General features: G+C 37.7%; 2 protein-coding genes across 2 annotated transcripts in view; both read left to right on the plus strand.

Moving 5' to 3' along the window:
* LOC122524165 (HIV Tat-specific factor 1 homolog) overlaps nt 1-4,199 on the plus strand; it is a 43,202-nt gene extending 39,003 nt beyond the window's left edge. Inside the window, exons 5-7 of the mRNA XM_043646268.1 lie at nt 825-1,011; nt 3,506-3,642; nt 4,067-4,199. Coding sequence (XP_043502203.1) covers nt 825-1,011; nt 3,506-3,642; nt 4,067-4,178 — 436 coding nt within the window. The 3' untranslated portion in view covers nt 4,179-4,199. The remainder of the gene's footprint in view (nt 1-824; nt 1,012-3,505; nt 3,643-4,066) is intronic.
* Nucleotides 4,200-9,458: 5,259 nt separating this feature from the next.
* Nucleotides 9,459-25,922, plus strand: part of LOC122525768 (protein vestigial) — a 56,442-nt gene continuing 39,978 nt past the window's right edge. Inside the window, exon 1 of the mRNA XM_043648699.1 lies at nt 9,459-9,773. Within this exon, the coding sequence (XP_043504634.1) occupies nt 9,585-9,773 (189 nt within the window). The 5' untranslated portion in view covers nt 9,459-9,584. The remainder of the gene's footprint in view (nt 9,774-25,922) is intronic.

A 25,922-nucleotide genomic window follows, 5' to 3' on the forward strand; every position in this document is an offset into this window, starting at 1 on the left:
TGTTGATTTATATATATATATTATATATTAATTATTAATTAAATTATATTATATATTAATATTATATATTAATTATTAAATTAATATTATATATTAATATATATATATATATATTAAGTTAGAATAAGAATATATAATCAAAATTCGTCGCGTTGAATTTTGATAAAATTTATAAACGTTCGGGGATAACACACAAAGCCAGCTCTCTTTTGTTTGAAGAATAAAGAAAGAGAATTTCGTTAAAGTCATTTATTTTATAGTGCGCTAAGTTTTGCAAAATAATTTCCTCTTACGTTAGTTGCTTATTCGCAAGGATTTTAGTTTCCGAGACCAAGGTAAAATCTAAGTGTAGCGAGCATAAATTTTCGTACGTTGATTTATGCGCATGGATCTACGCTGGTTCTCTCTCTCTCTCTCTCACACACATACACACACATATACATTCTCTCTCTCAGTCTCTCTTCCTTCCAGTTTAATGTTTCCGAATATACTGGCTTCGATCTTGTACGCAAGGCATTGTACAAGACCTCCCTTGTGAAACGTGTTCTCGTGTATTGTACGTGTGTATTACGTTGTGTGCGTTTATCACACGTATGTGCATGCAGCTTAGTGCTTCTCCTCGCAGTTGTAATGCAAAGATACGGCGTTCACGAATTATGTTGTTCCCTAGAGCAGCACGCTGTGGTGTTTGTGGAAACTCCGTTCGTTATTAGCATGCACCTATAGTGATCCGTATATGGGTCAACTTAGTACGAGATATCGAATCCCTGTAATTAGCATACTAATTATAATTGTTTATAAGTGTGCGTGTATCTGCTTTACAGATTATTCGATTGGAGGCCGGATCGTTTACGGGGGGAGCCATTAAAATGCGAGAGGGTTGTAATTATTAAAAATCTTTTCTCACCCGAGGACTTCGACAAGGAGGTTGCTTTGCTGTTGGAATATCAACAGGACATTAGACAGGAATGTCTCAAATGTGGAGACGTTAGGAAAGTCACCATATTTGACGTGAGTTCAATTCACGGAAGTTCCTTTTCTTACTCTCTTTCTCTCTCTCTCTCTATTGTTGGATCGAATCAAATTTATGATTTAAAATGAAAAATCTCGATGAGAAAACAAAAACCGAAAAGAAGAGAAAGAGAACGAACAAGTTGGAACAAAAAGAGTATCATAATATAACGTCGTGGTTAATAATATTAATGTACGGGGACGGTAAGTTTTTTTTCTTTACGACTGCAGGGACGATAAATTATGCATTAAGTTGAATATTGTTGTTTATGAGTCGACGCTATTACGCAAACGGCGGCGTCATGGGATCCGCGCGAGAAGGCTTGCGTGACATTTTTATTATTATTTTATTATTCGCGATTAAAAAAAAAGAAAAAAAAAAGTCCGATATTCGTACTTTGATGCAATTGCAACACGGGGCAAAGCAAACAAAAAAAAATAACCGTTTATATAAAGCAACCAATGTTAATTGGGGAACAAAACGAATATCGGAAGAAGGATTCCTATTTTAGTATGAAAGTATACACGACCCAGATTTTAGAGAATGCTTCGTTGCCAGAACTACTACTACTACTACTACTACTATTATTATTCGAAAGAGAAGAAGTAACTTAGAATAGAACGGCGGATGAATCGTTTAGAAACGATCAAACTTTCGTCGGTTCGGTTAAGGGTGTGTTCTCCTTCGCTGCGCAAAAGCGGAAAGTACAAAAAGAGGATAATAGAAAATTCTCCTTGCGAAGGGATACAAATAAACGATTCTCCCTGTTAGAGAGAAAGAGAAGGAGTTGCTGATGCTGCCGGAGAGATGGAATGGTTAAGGGGTAGGGGAGAGAGGGAAAGGACATAACCCCATAAATTCGCCGCGGGACACTCCCTAGTCGTCGAGTCTCAACCGTGAATCTATTCAATGTCAAAGTAAATTCCTTCCTCTCTCTTCTTCTTCTTTTTCTTCTTCTATTTTTCTCTTCCTACTGTTTTTTCCCACTCCCCTGTTGTGTTGTCGTTTCTCGTACGTGAGGTCGGCGCGAAAAATAGCGCCGACATCAAAAGGGACGACGAGACGCCCCTTTAGAACTTTTCGGCCTTTCCCCAACCAATTTACTATCGCGGTGAACAGCAGCAGCGACAGCAACAGCACCAGCCAATACCCTGAACCAGTTTAGTTTTCTCTAAATTCATTGTGCGTGTGTTATGTTGGAGTTAGCCGTACACGTGTTTTCAAATTATTTTTCATGGTTATACGAATAATCGACACATTCACGTATTCCTGCTAACCCTTTTTTCTCCCTCACTTTAACTTTTAATATTAATTTATCATTCTTCAGTCGCGTTTCATTAAAACTACAGTTATGTATTATATTTCTTGACCTAATCGTTAAAGTCTTTGACCGTTCTGAGAAGAGATTACAGTTATGAATAAATGAAGAGAAGTATAGTACATATACATACATACATACATACACACACATAGATACATACATAGAGTCCTAGAAGAAGTACTATTACTACGTGATGCTTGATGGAACAAAACAACACGACACAAACGATGATCGGTTTCTGAGTCGCGTCGTAGCAACACACGTTCCGAAATGCGACAAAGGAACAAAGAGGCTCGTGTCGAGAGCGTGTTTCCTAGCAGTAAAATTAATGCTCGAAACCGAAGGGTCCATAAATTGCGGTTCAAGGCGAAGCGAAAAAATATCACCAAGGGCCGACGGCGACAAGGAGGCGGGATTTTTAACTCTCGGTTCGATGCATGCGACGTTTTCGAAACGTCGTTCGAGGCTGAACTTACCTTCAATACGAGTGACGTTACGAAAAGAATAAAAAATATAAAAAAAAGGTGAAGGTCTTCATTCGATTGTACGAATAAAGAATTTTCTTTGATTATTTCATTATGGTCGTGGTTTATTCGAAAAAAATATATGGTTTATTTCGAGTAAATATTTAGGGTACGAATTCTTCTCTTGTACGATTCTAGCAATCAACTTGGACCCGTATTATTTAATTTGAATTACGACACGTTGAATATTGACTCGATAGAATCATAGAAATTATTTGAAAAGATCATTTCTACTCTTTGAGAAAGAGAAAATAGAAAAAGTTTTAAACGTTATCGTTACTTTTCTCTTCGAAGTATGAATTTAAATTACAACATTACGTTAGGGAAAATTTTTTAATAACAAAGTCAGGATATTAATTATAACTATTGTTCGTTCTATTATAACTTTCGTTTTTAATTATGGTATTTCGATTATTATATAAAAACGAGTGGAACTTGAAGATAAATATTTTCTTTTTTTTTTCTTTTTTTCTAGAAAAGAACTTTAAATATTCATCCCCTTCTAATATTCTTCTCGCGCGTTTCCCGTTGAAACGCATCGCTTGCAGACACAACTTTTTTGTTATATATTAATTATAAAATATATTTTCTAATTATATTAATTATTAATTTTGCGAATAATTAAAAATCATTGATGTATAATTGCAGCGGCATCCTGAAGGAGTTGCTCAGGTAACCTTTCGTGAGCCTGCCGAGGCTCAAGCTTGCGTACAGTTGTTAAACGGACGTTGGTTTAGTCAAAGAAAAATATCAGCCGAAATTTGGGATGGGAAAACGAAATACAAGTAAGTTTATCGAATGCCAATTTCTTTCTTATCAACAGCAGGCTGAAATTTTTATTTGTGACTGTTGGTAACGTAGATTTTCACATTAACCATTGTAGATAAAATATATTTATATATATATATATATATTTTTTTTAGTAATCTACTTTATCAACAATCAGCAAATTATTTACCGAGCTTAAGAAATACCAAAAAGATAATTACATTTTATTTTTCAATAAAAAATTATACTAGCGAATTTTATAAGATTAAAATGTGCATTTTAAAACGCGTGAATGCGATTACAGGAACAAATTATCGTTTCTTTTTTTTCCAAATACTTTGTTCTCATTTAGACGCATGTCACGCAAATATCTTGAAGCAATAACATTTATTTTTGTTAACCGATCGCATTATATTTGCAAATTCTACGATCTGATCTCAGAATTAACGAAACGGATGCTGAGATCGAGGCGCGATTAGACAAATGGGACAAGTTTTTGGAGCGAGAAGATGAAAAAGAGAAGAAAGGAGGCGACGGCGAAGGTGGAAGCTAAGTTGGAGTAAAAGACGATGAAGAAGAAGATGAAGAAGAAGAAGAAGGTGGAGGGGAAGGGGCTTGAAGAAGACAAAGAAATCGGAGCAAGTCCTTCGGATTAGATAGAAGCGGGGTGTATAAACAATATAGGATGATAAATAAAATTGCAACGATTTTGTTCCTTCAATTATTTTTTAGACAAGGATTGGAATCGTCGACGAAAACGATACAGGGGATATAAATTTGATTTTTATTTTCTTTTTTATTATTTTTGGGTCAAACCCTTGGTCGATATATTACAGTAAGTATTTCTTTTTATATGCGTTCCAAATTGTTTGTAATTTTGATCATTTTACTATATTCAAGTCGTCTCGTGCTATATTATTACTGATGCAAATTTAAAAAAAAAAAAAAGAAAAAAAAATCATTAAAAAAAAAAGGAAAAGAATAAGAATAATAATAATAAGAAGAAGAAGAAACAATAAATAAGATTTTTTTGAGCCATATTTTTTCTTAAATCTTCCATCGTCGGTGTATCAATAGCCGACGCATTGCAAGTACAAAATATATTATCATTGCAAATCGATTAATGTTCTATTTATATATACGGTAATATAAATATTAAAGAGCAACCTGTCTTATATTTAGTATTAACAAAGTACGTAAAGCCATTCCTTACGGAAATACCAACGATATTTCTTTATCGTAGAAAACCTTTTTGTTGTAGATTTATAAAGCATTTGTTAATACCGCGAGTGTAAAAGTGAACAATCCTTTTCTCTCTCTCTTCTCTTCTCTCTCCCCCCCCCACCTCTCTCTCTTCCTCGCCCAGTTCACTTTTGTCCCGCACTCCATAAAACGTCGAGGGATAATGTAAAGCGTTACATTACTGACGTTCTTCGGATTACGCGATGCAATTTGATCGAAACGCGTTTGGCGTGCTTCGGCATACGAGAAGAGATCATACGGAACAAGCCGAAGTGACTGACCTAGGTTCGACTCGAGCGTTCGAGACGAGAAAGCGCATTCCCCCTTTCTTTTTGGAATTTTTTTCAGTATTTTTTTCTTTCGTATTTTCGGTTAGGTCATAGAAAAAAGTTTTAAGTTAATCGGCCAACAAATCCCATACACATACGCATACACATACATACATACATACATATATATATATATATGTGTGTGTGTGTGTGTGTATATTTATGTATACATAAATCTATTGTATTAGTTTTATTACAATTGTAAGATAATTATTTATGTTTAGATAATGTTAATAATAAAAATCCTCTGATGTATATATATATACATATTATTCCTTACAATTTATATTTATTTACCACTACGAGATTATGATGTTAGAATTTCTATAAAATTAGTAGTTAACATCGTTGATTAGCCGATTGTAAAATTAATCGGAGATTACAAAATGATGAAACAATATGTGTTAGCACTGAAGGTAACAGTAGTCGTGAAGGAGGATTTGGAAGAGGAGAAAAAACAGAGCGAAAGAGAGACAGAGAGAGAGAAAGAGAGAGAGAGAGAGAGGAGAGGAAGGTAGATCTCCTGGAATTCCCTAATTTGCTATTTTGGCATTCCTGGCGATCCTTATGTTGTGCCCCGTTCGTGGGACTTCTCTCCTAAGAGAGGCTGTTGCCGATCTGTCAAAAAACGCGATTCTTCGGTCGCCGCCACGGCCTTCTTCTTTTTCCCCCTTTCGTTTTTTCCCTATTCTCGGTCAGAGTATCCGAATGTTGGAAGGAAGAAGACCTGTGTTCTCTCTCGTTTATGAGAAACAACCAATTCTGGTTAGGAAGGTAAATTACGGCGAGTGGTGCGAGTGGTTTGTTGTTAATCGATCGATTCATAGAATTTCATTACAAAAAAGGAAAATGAAGAGAGAAGGAGAATACTCGTTATATCATCATTTTTTGTAACAAGTAATTAGACCTCCTGTGGAGTCTAATAGCGTGTTCGTTAATTTTAATGAGCCAATCGTATAATTGCGATATGTAAAATTGCTATAATTATGAGAGATTTCTCTGGTATGTAAAAACAACGACATTATTTATTATATATTATATTGTATAGAAGATGATTTTATTTTTATGTCATGCAGTTACGTGAAGGAAACTGGTCCAATATATATATATATAAATAACACAATCGATTACACAATGAAAGCCACGAAGCATCATCTATAGATCATGTTACGAGTATTTCGCTTGATATTCCAATCGTTTATTCGCCTACCACTCGCGTATTATCGTAGCATGAAATGCGAGAATGAAAGCATATTTCTTTCGTCTCGTATCCCGTAGATGATGAGGGACGAGGGATGGGATGCGAATAAGGGAGGAAAAGAGAACGCCAAGGTCCACCCCACTTGGCAATATCACTGACAAATTTAATGCTCGACTATTAGCAGCAGGAGTTTTAGGGGTGAGTTGCGCTTCCTCCATTGTTGAAGTGGCCACGTGCAGGATGACTGCGCCGCCCCGCTATGAAACGTTTGATCGGTGATCCGACGTTAGCATGAACGTATTGAGTAGAGCAAAGGTCGACTCGCATAAAAACTCTTACCCCGTTTCACGCTCCTCGACGGTTTATTGGATTTGTCCGACACTCCCTGATGATAAAGACCAGCTAGATTACACGTCGGATTAGCCACGGTCTTCTACATTTGCCACGGTCAAGTGTTGCGTCACCGATAGGACAAAGATACGTCTCAACATTTAGGATTATTCGTTTCGTGCAAACTGGACCAGATTATAAATTGCGTAGTTTGACAATGGTAATAAAATATCTTGTGATTCTCGTTCATGAATAGAAAACATTATTTGTTTCAATAATTATGACACTTTCGATTCATTTTGTTCGTTAATTTTGACATTTTATGTTTATGGAGAAAGTGAGAAATATGAAGATATGTAACAATGTAATTAAGTTAGAAATACATTTAGGAATACGTAGCAAAAGGGGGATAATTATTACGGAATAGTAGTGTCGTGTAATGTATATAATTATACCTATTTTATCTTGATTCAAATTAAATATTAATTGAATAAAAATTCAATAATGAAGCTTGTGCTGACCGATGCAATTATTATTTAATTTCCTAATTGAGATTTTAAATATCAAAAATTAAATCGCGCGTATCAAAGGACAATGGGGGATGGTGCAACTTGTGGCTTGACCCATTTCTTCTTAAATGAATCGTCAGTCGAAGGTGTCGGGATACTTTTCGCTTGGCAGAAGATTCATAGTCACGTACCAATTTTCTCAACAGGAAAAACCTGATTTTCCAAGGAGTTTAAGAAAATTCCTAACCAGCTTGACTTCGTCGGAGTTTCCTACCCTCTTTCGCTCTCATCCTCCAATCTCTTTTACCATGCTGCCTCCCTACCAAGGCAACCTTCACTGTTCTCTCTCTCTCTCTCTCTTTCTCTTGGCGAAGCAAATTAAGCTTCCCGAAACACCGCGAAACTGTTAATTAAGACTCATTATGCGCGCGGCTTGCCGAGTTCGTTGCTAGCGTTGGAGAGTAAAGAGAAAGAGAGAGAGAGAGATAAAGGAGTTGAAAGGGTGGGAGGGAGAAAGAAGGTGGATAAGGTTTGGGGTTGTTGGGAAAAAGCGACTCGAAGCATGGTTAAAGCCGGACGAAACGAGAAGGGTGGTAGGCAAAGTTGTTGGGTATGGAAAGATAGAAGAAGAAAGAGAATCAGAAGCAAATAGAAAGAGAGAGAGAGAGAGAGAGATAGGGTTAGAGTGTGGGTATCGAAGGGTAGGAGGAGGAGGAGGATTCAACCCGAGTAGGAACTTCTTAATACCGTGCTGGGTAGTCCGGGTTCATTGTGGGATCAATACAGAGACGACGGTACGTAGGAGTGGCAACTGACGCCTCATTGGACGACTGATTCTCGCTCGTTGATTGGCCGAGCTTGGGACTGCCAGTAGGCGTTTCCTTTTGCCCGTAACCCCTTCTTTCTCTGAAAGGGGCTGATCGAAAAAGGGAAGGGAAAGGGAGAAGAGACCTTTCCGACCCTCCAGCGAGCAGAAGGAGTGGAGAATACGTGCCACGCACGGCCACGAAAAAGAAAGAGAAAGAGTTGCGAGCAGGGAGAAGGGAGATGCGAGGAAGAGAAAGAGAATGAGAGAGAGGAACCTGACCATGGAGTTGGAAAAAGACGGCGGACGAGTCTAGGGGACGAGGGAGAGGGTGCCCAACGATCGGTTCGGGGGGTTCAGTCTGTGTTCGCCCATCAGAGACACACCAGCGGTGCAATCTGGAGACAGCCGTTCCGTTCTCTCTATCTCTTTCTCTATCTCTATCCGTTGAACTCGTGCAGATCTCGCGTTCCTGTGTTTCGTGCTTCGTTCGTCAGTTCGTTCGTACGTACGTTTCGTTCGTTCGTTCGTGTTTTTTGGTAATCTTGGTCTATCTCTTTTCTTACTCGATAACGGGAAACGATCAACGTGCGATACGCACGAACGTGAGAAGTGAGAGTGATAATGCTCGGAGTATACGTGATCATTTTCGAGGTCTTTTAAAACGATTTGAAGGTGTCACAGCTTGTCAGGAGTGTCTGACTCGGCAAGACAGTTTCGTGTTTCTTCAGTTTTCGAAAGAAGAATAAAAAGGAGAGATCGATGTTGATCGATCATTCGTATTAGGATCCTGACAAAGGAAGAGAAAAGTCTAAAACGTGTGTTGATCTAATCATCTTCCTACTTTCCTTCCTCCTATCCGTCAAAAACGTCAGAAAGGTGGATCCATCTTCCCGCGCTTTAACGAGAACCTTGACAAGCTCCGCAAAAATTTCTTTCTCATCGCTTGGCTATTCGATTAATCGACATGACAGCTTTTACATTTGTGCTAAGATCCTTTAAATGTTCTCCTTAGACGAAATAAGCAACTACAACGATGATGGTACCATATATACCAACTGTTGCGTTTCCGATAGCAGTGTCTTGAGTGAAAGTTCGAAACTGTCAAAACGTTTCTTCGCCGACGGACGATAATTGTAATCACATTTGAGAAGTGCGTAACTCTTCATCGTCCAAACTTATTGCTCACCTTGTTAATTGCTAAATAAATTAGGACGTTAGGTTGGGTAGCTAACTGAAGTTGTCCGGTGCACGTGGTTGTTATTGGTTGTTGGATTGAAATTTTTACTTGATGTAAAAGAAAAAAAAAAGGAAAATAAAGGGAGGAAAAAGAAGTAGAAACAAAAGACAAAAAGGAAGACAAAGAAAATAAAAGAAAAGGAAAGAAAGAAGAAGAAGGTGATCAAGAGAAAGAGAGAGAGAGAGAGAGAAGAAGAGAGAGAGAGTGGAGGAGCCAAGTGGTGGTGGTATTAGAACGGGTGGTGCGACGTTCGGGTACGCAAGTCGGCAGGCCGGGTCTGGGGTGCCAAGCCCGGGCGGGGTGATGAGCTGCTCCGAGGTGATGTATCAATATTATCATCCTTACCTCTATTCGAGGGCACCGCCGCCGCCGCACCCGACCCACCCCCATGCGGCCCCGCATGCGAATCCTCATGCGGCCCATCACAGTCCGGCTAGGCCGGCACCTTTTCAACCATTTTCCTCCGCCACGGCGACGCATCAGTACGACAGGGTAAGTATCACATCTTTGGTATAACTATGATTTTATTTGTTTCCAGTTAAAATATTAATTATGTCAAATTTAAGAATTAGGTCTACGTTAGATTTGTTATTTACGATTATGAGTTCGATGAAGTTATTGACCGTTTTAGATTAATTTTTTCGAAGGAATCGTTAGAAAATTATTACGAGGGTAGGTAAATATAAAAGTTAGATCATTTAAACCATGCACACGATTTTTCTTAGTCTGATCAGTTACTATGTTTCGAAAAATGACGTTTTGTTTATGAGTCGAGTTAAATGTGTATGATTTTGTTGTTGTCGGTTAACGTATAAAATAAAATCGTTGAGTAAATTATAAGGTACGTTAAACGATTTAAGAGTTCTATCAATCTTTCGCAATTTTGAGTAATAATCGTACTTATAGCATTAAAACTATGCGATGAAAAAATCGTATGATACGTTAGAAAGATAGTGTGTATATCTGTAGATATATTAGAGCATATTTTACAAACTGGAACGGTATTTCCAGCATGTCAGATTAACGCTAACGAGTGAAAGGAATCGAATCGTGCTGGGAATTTAGATGTCAAGCGATCGTTATGGGCAGGTATCATTATTCAAAAGTGTATCGCGTGGGTAACGTGTATCGCGTTAAGAGTACAAGCTTGAACGCTTTAAACAAAGCATCGTTATAAAGATTAGGAACAGCGTTATAACGCCTAAAGGCGTCAACGTTAAAGTGTCACGGAGGATTTTAAAATTCTTCTGGCTAAATCATTTTAGGTATCTTGTAGACACACGATAAAATACAATGTATATATATCTCATATTTTATTATAATTTAATGTCAAATATAATCTTATTGTAATTCATATCGTTAGGGGTGGTCCCTAAAATTTCTCGTTTTTTCAAAATAAGTCTGACACGAGCAATATTTTTTGTTAACGTTATTTTATCTAAATAATAAACAACCCATTCTCTGTTGCATACTTTTTTTTATATTTCATAATAGCAGTAAAATAACGAAACACTATTAGGACGACCCAATTCTATGAGAACATTTAGGATAGATGGAAGACAAAAACGTAGATAATATTTCTCTATTAACAAATTATATATTTCTGAAATATCCACCTTTCCAAATTTGTCTTGCAACGAATATAGACATCTTTTAAATGTAAGATGCAATATTCCCGATAGTCGTAACTTGATCATCATCATCCCTATCAGTATTCAGAGGTGTACAAAGATCGTGGAATCTCGTTAGACGAGTACTCACCTCGCTTATGACACATTGCACCTATCCAATGACTTAATATTAACTCACATAATGTACTTTATCGATTTCACAGCAGGAGACATTGGTGATCCCAAAGATCATGGACAGGTGCGTCTAAAAATATCAACCAACTTCGGGAGACTAAAACTCCGATGTACATTATTTTTGTTTATTTTCTTTTCTTTCTCTCTCCCTCCCCCCTTTTTTTCCTATACATCTCAAATTCGAGGATAATGATGATGCATTCGTTATCATGCATGGGCAAATTTTTGAAGTACGTAAATGTTAGCCTCGTAAAGGCAAATCTCGCGTGTTTACAAACACAGTAGAAAAGCGAGGCGAGAAGATGTTTCACTCGGAGAGTCTTGAAATAGTTTAGGCAGAGCGAGGAAGAAGAAGAAGAAGAAGAAGAAGAAGAAGAAGAAGTAGGAGGTGGAGGAGGGGGAGGAGGAGGAAGAGTTTTAGGAGGGGTAGATAGCCTCTGCATCATTTTAATCTGTCTGCTGGGAGGTCAGGCGTGTTTCTAGCCTCTGGTGCACCCATCCGTAAGCTCATCCGTACACCACAGGGTGTCGAGTACCGTTTTGCCTCTTACTCCTGTCCTCGAGTCTTTTTTACTTGTCCCTTTTCTTTTCTTTTCTTTTCTTTTCTTTTCTCTCATCTCGTTCTCTCCTTATCTCCTCGTATCTCAGGATTTTTCCTTTTTTCTTTGTTTCCTCTAATTCTTTTATTTTTATATATATATATATTAAGTCCCCTCTATTTCGAAAACTTTTTTCACGACCTTGGTGGCAAATGACTTACATGGTTTTTCTTTTCTTCATTTTTTATTTTTTTATATCGCTTACATAAATTTTGTAATTCGTTCGTTCTTATCGAGAACGATACATACGATTTTGTGAAATGTCTCGTTAGTATTAATATTATACCAATCGTACGAATTAAAATTTAGCAAAATATGAGGAAAGATGAGATCGGTCCAATTTCGTTATCAATACTTTTTCTCGTATTTTATGACTCTTACGAAAGGGCCGACCCTTTCCTTTGGTAAAAGAAAATAAAAAAGAATAAAAAAGAAGAAGAGGAAGAAGCAGCAGCAGCAGTAGAAGAAGAAGAAGAAGAAGGGAAGGATAGTGATACTTCGTTATTCGAAAATGCACGGCATCTTTAAAGGCGCGTCGGGCCGCGTTTTATCGGTTTAACATTAAATTTCACTTACAATTGATAAGTCTAAGTGGTACGATAAATTCTTATCTTGTATTACTCCATGAGTTAGCGTGGCGTGACGCATTAATACGTTCACTTGTAATCCCCGGGAAATGTAGGTATATAATCGATTCTTGAAATCGGCAAATCGACGAAGGATCTCGGGTTTGATCGTTAACGATCGTTCGACGAGAAACGTGTCTATCGCGGTGTTGGTGGTAGTAGACAAATTTTACATAATCAAATGTTAAACTATCGTTCAACGGAAAATCTCTTTTAATTAGTCGCTTCCGTGACGATAATAATTATCGCAATAATGTTACTCGCATTATCACTCATTTTATCGTGAATTTATTAAATGACACGATCGATCGAGTTAAATATGAATATCATTTCTCTCTCTATACATAGTTTTATATTTATATTCATATATTATAACGAAATTTATATTCTAATTTATTATTTTAGTTTTGTTTTCTTTTTTTTATCCTTTTCGATTTCAATCTTTTTCGCGATCTAACACGATCAACACACAAACTGGCTTACTCCTTGTTTGTTTGTTTGTCGTTGAGCTAACTCAACGTAACATTTCAAGTGGATTTAACTCGAGTCTTACCCCACCTTCCCCATATATGCGTTATAAATCCGTGTTGTGAAGTATCGCGCCGACGGGCCACTTAAACTATTTATCACCTTATCTTAATCTACTTACCGCTATGGTATATAAATCAACGAATATGTTAATGAGCGTCGAAGAGAAGATCTACGTTCATGAAGAGTGAGAGGGGGAGAGAGAGAGAGAGTAGCAAAATATCTGTTAACGTGGACCAGAGAAAGAAATGAAATAAGAAATAGATGAAACATTATGTTTATAGAAAAATTTCATTTACTTATTGCACAAATCAAAATTAATGACTTATATGTTATGTTAATAATAACTTATGCTTTTAATTAGTAATCTTTATAGATAATCAATCGGCTTATTAGTGTTGTCATATCGTTTTTTAACTAATCGTAATAGTTTTTGATATTATTGATAAATTTCAACGTAAGATTAACAGTTATTGTGTTCCTTCGAGAATCTCGATAATTATAAAAATCATTGATTTATTAAATACGTGCATACGCTACATGGAAAATAGATGTTGAATGAATAGCTTAGATATCATCGAATTAAATAGAGATCAGTAATATTACTTTGTAGTTGTCTTAATTAATTATTTGACCAATTAATCATTCGTTTTTGCGAAAGATCATTAACGTATAGACGTAAAACAAAGTAGTAAAAAATGTAAAATACTATATTCCTAACATAATTACTTAGAGACATATACGATCTATATTAATTAAAAATAGTTTCTATTTAATCATTAATAAAATGTAAATCGCAGGGGTAAGATCGTAGTCCGAGTTAACATTTGCAACCGTTTGCTTCAATTTTAAAGCGTAATATGCACATTTTAATGCGAATCATTATTTTCAATCTACAAATTTAATGATTTCAAATCGTTTATCAAGATCGTGCAAAATTGTTGAATAAATATTTTTTTTACGAAAATTATTTATAATTTATTTTTATTCAGCTTGGTAAATGGATATGATTTTACAAATATTATATTTATATATAAACGAAGCATTTAGTATGAAAATAATGTGAATCAAATTTTGAAGAAAATTTAGAAAAAAAACGCATGATTTTGATATTATATTTATAAAGATTATAGATGTGTGTGTTTTCGTCTAAAAAACGAACTTACAAGATTTTCGAAATAAACGGTCCATAACATTGCAGAACTTAAGATAAAATATTAAATATTAATTGTTACCAACATTAGAAGAGAGTTTTCTCGTATGATGGTGTAAGAACGAGCTTAGTGTAAGATAGATAGAGAGAGAGAGAGAGGGAGAGAGAGAAAAAAGGTAAAGAGAGAAAAGAAGATGGGGTTGTGGGATGGCAATAAAGCACGCTGTCGGTGCGTTTCGGTGTTTGCCGTGAGAAAACGGCGGGCAGAAGCGAAGCATTTTTAACGCGGCCCTGGGCTCGTTCGTTCGTTCGTTCGTTCTTTCTCTCTCTTTAGAAGAGTGCGCTCGCGCGCACGCGCGTATATTAGCCAACACGAGGAAAAACGCGGGGCTATTAATTCAAGGGACCGGGAACGGGTGGACACCGGTCAGCGCCGGGCAGGAAAGGAGCAAAATGAGTGTCTCTCGGGGGTCAGGCCCTAAATAAAAGGAAGGAACGTTTAAATAAAAGTAAACTCGTGTCGGCCGTCGCTCGCAAGGCGTGTGCGTTAGAGCAGATTTCTCTTTCTCTCATGGAGAAAGAGAACTGCTTGCTTGGTTGCTTGCTTGCTTGCTGGGTTTCGGGGTAGAAAACCTTGCCTTTTCTTTTTCTACCTTTTCTTTTTATTTGTCTTCTCTTGGTCCCCCTCATTCTCGTACTCTATCCTCTATCCACCTTCTTATTTCTTCTGTTCTCCTCTTTATTTTCCCTTTCCGTTCCTCTCTACTTTATTTTCCTTATACCTCCTTTCTCGTGCGTATTCGTACGCCACCCGTTATGCCCTCTCATCCTGCGAGAAACCTGTCCGCCCGTAGAGATCGACCTTGCGTACGATCGCAAGGGCTTTAAGCTTTTGCTCACCGTTATCTCACCATCGGAAGAGATGCGAGAACTTCGAGAATACTATGCTGACTCTTTGCGAACCTTACTTACCGTGAATATATATGTGCGTATGTAAGTATATGTACATATACACCTACTTATCTCTATCTTTTATGTGGTCGGTGGAACGTTGGAAATTGATTTGTTTATTTTACAAAATTAGGATAAGGATATAGTTTAATCATTATGATTTTTTCGTCGATACAATCTTTGTCATCTTTTAATCTTTCGATCTGTCGTTCGTTTAATCGCTAACGAGAGAAACCCAAAGGTAGAGATAGCAGCAGGACGCCCCGATGCCTTTCTCTTCAGGATTTAAAGCATGTAAATCCACGTGTTAAACAACGGTAATTTATAGTATTTAACAGGATGGAACATTGCTATCGTATTTCCAGCTAATGATTCAAATGCGACATGGACTTTTGAGAGAAGGATGATTTATATTTGATTTTTTTTATTTTTTTTTTATTTTTTTGTTTATTCACGGCGCCCATACCTTACCGTGCGCTGTCATTAATGAGCCGAGTGGTATATCATGGATCTTCAGAATTTATTTCCCATTTCGAGTGTCCCGTAATGGACCCGAATATTTCCTTCTTTCTGTCAAAGAAAATAAGAAAGGGAAAAGAAAAAGGATGACGTTCGATTGCGCGTTACGAAGGAAATCGAATCGGCTGACGAGGAGGAGGAGGAGGAGGAGGAGGATGTTCGGAATAAAAACGTCCCGAAGAAAAGGCAATAAAGTCATAAACGACATTTTAGTGTCAGAAAGGAGGACCGACCGCAACAGATCGGATGTATTGAAAAGTCGCTGAGGAATTTTGAGTGTCTGCTTCGAAAAGTTTACTCGTAACTGGCTCATACGGACATCAGATTATTTGTTTTCACGTTTCTATATGTTTAAAGAACTTTAGTAAAAGGTTCAAAGAATTCATCGCGATCGTAGTCCTTTAAAGGGATACACGTATATTATATCATTGTTACTATAATCAAAAGAATCGTATAAGTTTTGCTGCTGCAATAGATAAAATACTTGAAGTTAACAAGACTGAAGAAAACTAAGTGGAGTTTTGGCACATGTCCGATACGTGGCAATAAAATGATAAACATATTTTTTTTGGAAGTGTCAAAAGTTGACCTGGACCAGAAAGACTGGCGTTATAAATTCTTGGGTAGGTTCTTCGGAAGGTGAAGAAATTTAGGAAGACGAAGGAGGAAGAAAGAGAGAGAGAAAACAACGGGGGAGGGAGAGGGGGGAAGGTCGAAGACTGGAATAAGAGAAGGAGGAGGACAGGTGCAGGTCGAAGCCCGTAAGAAGGTAGCTATCCTTCATTAGCACTCTCGTCTCTCGTTACGGGAGCTCCACTTCTTCTTCTTCTTCTTGTTCCTCTTCTTCCTCTTATTGTTGTTGTTCTTCTTCTTCAGAGTCCTCCTCACTATTACTCGAACAGAATCCGTTGCTCTCTTACGGCCACTCCCTTCTTCCAGGTTACTTTTCTCTTTTTCCTTTTACCTTTTCTTCTTTCCACTCTGACCGTTTTGAAAGTCAGTATCGTATTATGTCACCGCGCCTTTCCGTGCCCAATAAAAAGTCATAATGGCGATAAAAAGCGATCGTGTTACCACGAACAACATGGACTTTTCCCTTCCAGCCTACCGGTTTCTCCTCGCTTCGCGGGAGAGTCAACTAGGAAGAGTAGGGAAGAGAGACCGAGACAGAGATTATTTTGCTCGGATAGCTCGGAACTCGTTTCAACTTGATTCCTACGAATTATAGAAAAAAAAGAAAGAAAGAAAGAAAGAAAGAAGAAGAAAAAACAACAACAATGTTATAAGAATCATTAATAATCAGAAAGAAAAGTGTTCCCTTGTTTACTACCTCAATATTTGACGATGGGTGTCGAATTACCTTAATCCTTTTAAATACCTTCTTCCCCCCTCCCCCCCAAAAAAAAGGAATGACAAAAATTCTGACAATAATAAAGATAGTTGAAATACTTTGAATCATCGGTAACACGTTTTAACGCTTCATCGAGGAAAATTATCGGAACAACCTAATTCTAAGGTAGTAGCCCTGATTATTCAAAAACGATAAGGATTAACGTATCGTGCAAGAAGAAGAAGCTAAGTCCTGTTCACATTTTTCCGGAGTATTTGAACGATTAATGAACCGATGTCGTTGCTTAGACCACCCCGAAGGGTACGGGAGATTTTCTATCTCTCTCTCTACAGTAGTAGAAATAGTAGAAATCCGATAGATTCCGATAGATGAACCAAAGCATCTTCTCTCACAGACAGTCAGACAGACAGACAGACAGAGTTAACTTCTTCCTGACTATAATACCAAACCTATAAGCAGCTCCTGTCCGTCCTTCGACGCAGCAGGCCTCAAACGAACCGCGCCTTTACCTGACCAAGTTTTACGATCGTCGCGCCGAGGTGGCGATGTGTCCTCCCGTTATCGTCCTGGCGGGATCTGGACAACCTTAAAGCACCGGCTCTCTCTCGTCGCGGTACCTCTTATTATTTTTCTCTTTCTGCATCCACCACCTCTTCTTCCTCCTCCTCCTCCTCCTCCTCCTGCTGCTGTTGCTGCTGCTCATCCTCTTCTTCATCCTTCCTACCTTCTTCTTCTTCTTCTTCTTCTTCTTCTTCTGGTTCTTCTTCTTCTTGGTTCTTCTTACCTTCTCACACTTTGTAAGAAAGCAAAGGACCGATCGTATGTAAGTTCCACACTGTTTCCCGACACGAGCCCGCGCAACGATCTCGTTCGCCGATTTGATTCGACTCTCTCTCGGTGCTTTCTTTAACCGATCGGAGATAACTCGTTCGTTTCTTCTTTAGAAGAAGAAGAAGAAGAAGAAGAAATCGAGTAATTCGGAGAAAGAGTAAAATACAAAAGGAGGGGACGTTGGGGGGGATTTGAAATAAAAGTATCTTTCGAATGTTAACGTCCTCATTTCTCTCCTTTGTAATCGAGGGAACGGTTGTGACGTTCATTTTAAATTCTTATCGATTATTTGATAAGATTTTTAAATGACGTTATTTTATGATATTATTTTTACGAGATGTATTATTAGATCTTTTAAATTGTAACATTATATGATAATGATATCGCAATATTACGAATTATTCTTTTTTTATTTTTAAAAATATATTGGAATATGATACATTGGAAAATCATCTGTTTCGTTTTACAGACAACATTTTTATTTTTTTTTAAAATCGATATACCGACAAATGAATAAACTAATCTTTAATAAGAATACAATTAGTTATCGAATATTAGAAAAATAATAATAATAATAATAAAAAAATAATTGTAAAGATTATAATAATATCTTTTTCGATCGTTTATCTTGAATGCAATTTCTGGTAACTACTTTCTTGTGATCCTTTCTAATCAAGAATTACAGTCTACTTTGATTCCAATATAAAAAGACGAAAGAGAGGAAGAGAGAGAGAGAGAGAGAGAGACTGTTGTGGCGACACGTGGCCCGACACGATAGCGGAGAACGCAGGACGAGAGCGTAAAAACGGTTCACTGAGTGCAGATAGAAGGCGTTTAGCGTATAAATTATAACGGCTCCGGTTGCTTTTTGCGCCGTCACATGTTGTGGGCTTTTTTTTACGTTCTGTGTTTCCTAGGTTCCTACATAAATTAAAGGAGGAGGGACTCTCCACCTCCTCTTCCTTCTATTCGTCCTTCTGCTCTTTCACTGCAGGGCTCAAATGACTTTCTCTCTCTCTCCTCTCTCTTTTACCGATGCGAATGAACAGAAACAGAAACAGAAAGAGAGAAAGAGACAAAGAAAGTACATAAAAATATGACGACGCATGCGCGTATTCGTTCATCGATATTACACTTGTTAAGAACTTGTAGTATGCCTTTGCCATGGTTGAGAAGTAAGGTGTAATTATACTCTTTAATTACACTACCGGCAAACTTATTTATTAGGCTCTTTTACACTTTTTCTGCGGCATCCTTTTATAAAGGTGGAGACCGTTGTTCGTTCATACATCCTATCGAGACGAAACTTCCTCAGTCAGTCCTCCAAGGGCTATTATCGTTCCGTTTTTAACGTCAAATCTTGAATTTACACTTACGCATGAATTTATTTATATTACGTTTATCTATCGCTCCTCGGGCTGAGAAATTTAATCGATGAAGGAAAAAAAAAAATAAGAAAAAATATCGTTAATACTTAAATAACCGCGTTGCATTCTATTCTCGGTCGTCATCGTCGTCATCATCGTGGTTTTACATGCTAACGACAGTAATCAAATTCGACGAACAAATTACGAAACTCTAATATCTAATTTACTATTTTATATTTCTATCGTATGATATTTTCATCGTATTTTCAAACAAGAATAAAAATAAAGAAAAATATCAAACGAGTCGTTTGCCGTCGTTCGTTTATATTTTCCCTTTAAAATTGTTGACATATTTTTTCGAAATTTTTACACGCGAAGTAAATCCATTTGATCGATTAAAAATTTCGATTGGAGGCGTTGCCTGATAAGTTGTTGCGGTATTTTTAGTTGTTAATACCCGTTCTAATCGAGTTAAATTAAACGTCGAACGTTTTTCATTGGAAAAACCTTCTCTCTCTCTCTCTCTTTCTTTCTTTCTTTCGTGCAAATATTTACGTAAGTCGTATACAAAAGGCATTTAAATGTTAGAATTATTCTGAATAAGGAGATTGAGAACGATCTCACGTGTTCTCTCTCTCTCTCTCTCTTACGTTTTCTTTCTTAGATGAACGAATTTTAATATCTCAGAACTTATTCGACGACTTTTTTCGCGCATTCTTCTTCAGAGATTCATAGAAAAGATGACGTAGAATTCATTGACAGCTTTTTCGCGATAAAGATAATCCGTGGAACGTAGAATATAGTTGAAAAACATTCCGAGTCTACTACCACGGTGGTCTTCTTAAGATATCTTATCGTTATTATACTATATATTTTTTTTCTTCCTCGTGATTACGATTAAAAAAGATACCTACATATATATATATATAAAATCTGTTTCGAAAATATCAAATAATCTAACATCAAAGATTAAGAAAGTTAGTAGGCAATAGATTATTTTACGAAAAAAAAATTCAATTGCCTTTCTAATTGTGAATATAAATCATAGACGTTTATCTCATTACTAAGTGTGTTTTGTGATCATTCGAACGTGATCGAAAAGGACAGTTTCGTATAAAATAAGCATAAATTAGTGATAATGATGGCTCCTGTAAAGTCATAAAACGCATTTCAACGTGACTCCAATAACTCTCATATAACGGGTGAGACATTTAAAACAGATCACTTTCTTAATAACTCGATGATGGGAAAAAAGAATGTGTGGGAAGAAATTTATTTAGTTTCCAGATAATTTTCGAAAATTTTATATTAGAAAAACTATACGGGTATCTATAACAAAATATATCATTTTATTTGAAAAAAAAAGAAAAAAATCGAGTTTCGTTTGATACTTTTTTGTTGTATCACAGTTACACGTATGGTTCACCCGGTATACCAGTACAAAAGATAGAAAAAGAGAGAAAGAAAGAAAGAAAGAAAGAGAAAAGAAATAAAAGGTATCTCCTTTCCTATCGAAAATATATATATAAAGGATCGAATTGACACGTAACGATTTTTCCCATGAAAAGTGGGACGTACCCGATTGGCGACGATTTACTTTTCTCTTCCTGCCGATCTATCCTTACCGACGATGTCTTATGGCGTAAAACTCGATGCCGATCTCTCTCGAGCAGCACGAACATACCAGCCGGTCGTATTAGGAGAGATCGACTACCGAGTGTAATTTGTTGTTCTCGCTTCAACGGAATAAATTTCCACGCGTACTAGTTTCTCGGACCACCGCGAGACATTCTTCCCGCGAGATACCTATGTTTCAGAAAAAAAGAAATAATGAAAAGAGTGTGTGTGGGGGTGTGGGGAAGGGTGGGGAAATTATACAACCGGAACAACAACGACAAAAATGATTGAAATCCGATAGTATCGAGCATCGGTTTCTTATTTCGTTTCTATCAGTCCACTGTCAATGATCGGAAATCTTCATTCGTCGTGATTTGCCGTTTCTTATTTTTTTCGTCAACAACGTTAGATTTATTATAGAATGTTTTTTTTATTTTCCTTTTTAACTCGATAGTAGACTTTTTTGTATAATAGTAATAATATAATCTTACGATATATAATAATGTTTGTTAAATATATTTTATTTTGCGAGAAAATTATTTGACACGTCACATCGTATCGAACTATCAACTCAGCAAGTGTTCTGATTTAATTAAACCCTAGTTAGCACCCAGTTCAAAAGGTCGAAATCCAAACGAGTTGGTTCACAGAGAGGTACGCGCGCGTTATAGATCATATATTTAATATAATAAAAGAAAAGAAAAGGAAAGAAAAAAAAGTCGGCATGAAAAACGCAAACGATCTTCAGTCGAGTATGGTAGAGCGCAGCAGACCTCGACGATAGGTTACATATCACAAATTTACGTGATGAGAGAAAGAGAAGAGGAGGAGGATGAGGAGCAGGAGCAGGAGGGTAAAATAAAAATAAAAAGAAGAAGAAGAAGAAGAAGAGGTAAAGAAACCCGCGCCTTGAACTTAACCCTTTGACCAGACGATGAACATTTTCCTGAAGTAGCGAACCGTGATGAATCCTCGTCCCTCACAACCTTCCTCGTTTCTAACCCTTTTTCTTTTTTACCTCTCTTAGCGCCATACATTTTATAATTGTCTGTTTCACCATCCTCCTCCTCCTCCTTCCTTGTCTTGGTTAAACACTTTTTGTATCTCCGTTTCTCCTTTTCCCGTTTTCAGAACCGCGTGTATTTCGCTCACGTATAAAACGTCTCTTTCTCTCTCTTTCTCTTTCTCAGGTATATGTATGAGTGTGTGTGTGTGTACGCGCGCGCGCACATTTCACGGAGCTCAAAGCACACCGATAACCTCGTGCAACTCCGGTCTCTCGGGTTCCCTGAGCTCCTTGCACATTGCGCTCAGTCACGCGAACGTCTCTCCATTGCATTTTCATATCTCTCGCGCGCGCCCAAGAACCGCTAAAAGAGGGAAAAACAAATTAATTACGATCGAAGTTCGAGCGGTCATAGAATTGTCGTAAAACCGAACCGGTTGACTCGATTGTCGTCGACTCGCCCCATCGCTAATCGTGAAATCGTTCTCCGTAAAAATCAACGTATTTCCTTTCTCAACTTGATATCATTTCTATTATTATTCTTTTTCTTTTTTTCTCTTTTTGTAAGTATAAAAATAAAACGAATAAATAAATAGAGTTAAAAAATTATCGGGAAAGTTTTAGACAATTAGGGTTTCCACCTTTAGCGTTGATTAGAGTCACGCGTTATACCGTTTTCCTTGACGAAACGTTCTTAGAGAACGTTTCGAACCGAACGGAACACTGCTTCGGTCCTCGAAGTCGAATCAGGTTTTATTCCGTCGACGAGTCGGATCACTTTTTACGGTGGCCATCGGAAAGGAAACAAACGGATTGTGTCCATCGACTGCTGGTACCACTCAACTCTCGGCAAGCTGAGAGACTTCTCTTCTCTTCTCTTCTTCGATTCTAGTGGCAAGAGGAGAAATTCGAAAGAGAAAGAGAGAGAGAGAGAGAGAGTCGATCGGCCCGGGTCGCGTATTAATTTTTTCGGGGAAACCGGTAAGGCTGGTTGCCCGCTTCACCCGTTGTGATTTCGCGACGTTTCGTTGATTCTCTTATTGCTCGCTTTTTCAATCTGAGCTGAGTCACTAACGAGACGCCGAGGTAGAAGAGCGATAAACTACTCCCTCTTAGCTTGCCGGCCCTCCTCTTTCTCTTCGTCCTCCGATCGCAGCTTTTTTGATCAATCTCGTACAAAAGTCACTCAGTTTTCGTAGTTTCTTCATTTTCAATTCTCGCATTTTGTATTTTTCAACGTTACGATTATCGCATATGCGGTAAAAATCTAATCGATTGTTTAATTACAATGAATTTGTTTCGTAACAGAGCTGAGAACAAAGATTCGTAGTTTAATTTAAAACTTACTCTGATTTATTGACTCGTTACCGTGCGTTAGCTTTGAGATTTTAATAATGATGTACGAACGGGGGAATTCCCCGTGACAACGTATGCATGCGGAAATATATCCTCTACCGATGAAGAGAAGAAGAAGAAGAAGAAGATGAAGAAGAAGAAGCCTTTTTTCGGATGGCGCGCGCACGTCGCGAGGAGTCGCGTAAAAGTGTTCCCGAAGAATTTCGAAAGATGTGGAACACGTGTTGCGCGATAGATCACGTCTGACGGGTTGCACTTTGTCACAGGGACCACGCCCATCGTCAAATTATACCAGAGACGGACTATTCTCGAGAACGGGAAATCGATTCGTCGCTGCATCGCACCATTAATGTCTTCTTTTTTATTTTTTTTTTTTGATGTGGGGGGGAGGAAATTAATAACAATATCGTTCGGATTCGATGAGAATGAATTTAACTGAAGTCGTTAGGTTTCTCAAACATTATGGTGTGCATTGTTTTCCTTTACGTAAACGATTAGTCGTCAAAGTTATCGCATAGATCGCAGACCGAGATTCGTGTCTTCCTGATTCCGACGTCAAACATATTTCAACGTACTCTCTTCGCTCGAGCTGTCTTCTAATTCGCACGAAACGCGTCTGAGAAGAGCAGATTAGCGGCCACGCGAGCCAGGAAGACCAGACGCTTGGAATTTAGGCCAGATTGCGAGTAAAAATTCCATTCTAAGTCCAACCTTTCAAGATCCCACGCGACACGTTGCGCTTCTACGGTACGTCAAATATTAACGATGTTCTGAATGAATTTTCACGTGCGATAGTTTTCTCTAATTCATTGAAAATGGTATATTAAGATTTAAGAAAAATAGTACAATTTTAGGGATAACGAATTTTTAGGGATCTTACTAATCATACGCTACGCTAATTACAAAATTATTCACAATTCATTCAACGAAATGATGAAAATCATTCTATCGAACGTTAAACACTGCCATTAGAAATGATTACAGTTTAAAATTCGTTGACGAAATGCTTGTACTCTTTTTTTTTATATCCAGAACATTCTACCAACATAGCGTCTAAAAAAGGAAAGAAGACGTCTGAAAACAGTAAAAGGAAAAGAAGTCGATTGGTTTAACAGTTCTGAGGGGACGATTCGAGTACCCGGCAGATTTCCAAGATCCCGAGAGTTTTTGTCGATCGTAAGTACAGCAAGTTCGTCGGCGGACGTGTCCATCTGTTCGTTCGAATCTGCAATTCAATGATAGCTGAAGAGAAAGAGAACGCATTCGCGGCTTGTCAGGGAGGACAGTTAAAAGGCATAAAGAGGCTACTGCAAGCCCCCCACTACTCCTTTCTCTTTACACTTCCTTCTTTTCTTCTTGCTTCTTCTCTTCTTCCTTCCTTTTCTTCGTCATTCCTTCGTATGTTCGTCTCTCTCTCTCTCTCTCTCTCCCCCTTTCTCTGTTTCACGGCAGCTCGCGTAACCCAAATATTATTCCATTGGCTGGTTAGTTGGGCCGCTCGTTGACTCGCTCACTGTCCGTAGGAATTTCACCCTTGGACAACCGCACCAGTCCATCTGGACTCTCGCGATTTGCAATTCCAAGCGTTCTCCAGTGGTCCGTTCACCATCCCTATCCCTCATTCTCTTTCTTCGATTATCGTTTGCAGTTTTGTTTTTCCATTTTATTTGTTTTTTTCCTTCTTCTTCTTCTTCTTTTTCATCATTTTTTTTTCCTTTTTCTTTAATCGTATTTCTTCTCAGTTACCTCACACATACGCACATAGCACTTTAACTTCAATGATAAATCGCATTACCTCGAGCCAAGGTCTCTAACGTGTTTCCTTCTAGAAAACACTTTTTATTGTTACCACTGTTTCCTGCAACACACAATAAATTCTATATTTTAATTTTCATTATGAATAAATATATCATCAAGATTAATTTCACGATATTTCGTTTGAAAGTTTAACGTGAGCTGGAAAACGTTGAAGGACTCTCACGCTTAGGGGACACGCACTACCTTCTTCTTGAATAAACTTTTTGCGAGACACACTTAAAGCATCCTTCTTTGTCTACTTCGGTTACTATCGATTCGATCTAACTTCATTTCCGGAACGATGCTCGTAGAATTGTGCGAGGCCACTTCTCGCCATTGTTTCTGGATCGATCCCTCGAGGAAATCTTACTTCACCGACTAAGAGATAGATTCATTTCTTTAAGAGAGGATCATTCCTATCGTGAATCACGCGTTGATCAATCGTTCGTTCGTTCGTTCGTTAGATCGATCGGCCTTCGCGATAATTATTTCTCGAACGATTACGTGCGTCAATTCCATTTCGTAAGAATCTCGCGTTGGGAATTATTCGATCGAGTTGCGCTTAAAAAAAGATTTACCTTCTATGACGTATTAATAAAGAACACAACTTATCTGACTCCCTCGCATCTTTTTTAAAAACGATCATTTTTCCCTGATACACCTACCTACCTTCGTATCAACTTTATTCGATTACAAATAGCACAACAAAACGGCCGATTCTTCTTAGGAATTCCAAAGGAATTCCTCTTCTCACAGCCGATAAACGAGCTGAGTTGAGTCTCGAAGAGAACGACTACAACATCCTCTCGCGCATTCTCCATAAATTCACACGCGATCCACTTTTCTATGGCACTCGTATCAATCCACACGCAACCGCGTACACATCAAGATTTACCAAGCGTATTATATCAACGGGTTATCTCGAGTCTTATACGACGACACCTTGCACACGGTTTTGATTTTCCTATCAGTTCTGTTTATCTGTCTCTTTGTATAATTAAAAGCACGTATTACAAATAATTTCGATATTAGCATTAGATTTCTTATCATTTTCTATATATAAATAATGAAAATTCTTTTTTACGAGATTGAAAAGACTGATGATGATGATGATGGTGGTGATCGAAACCAATGT

Source organism: Polistes fuscatus, unplaced genomic scaffold (assembly GCF_010416935.1).
Source record: "Polistes fuscatus isolate 324 unplaced genomic scaffold, CU_Pfus_HIC Scaffold10, whole genome shotgun sequence".
Classification (NCBI taxonomy): Eukaryota; Metazoa; Arthropoda; class Insecta; order Hymenoptera; family Vespidae; genus Polistes; species Polistes fuscatus.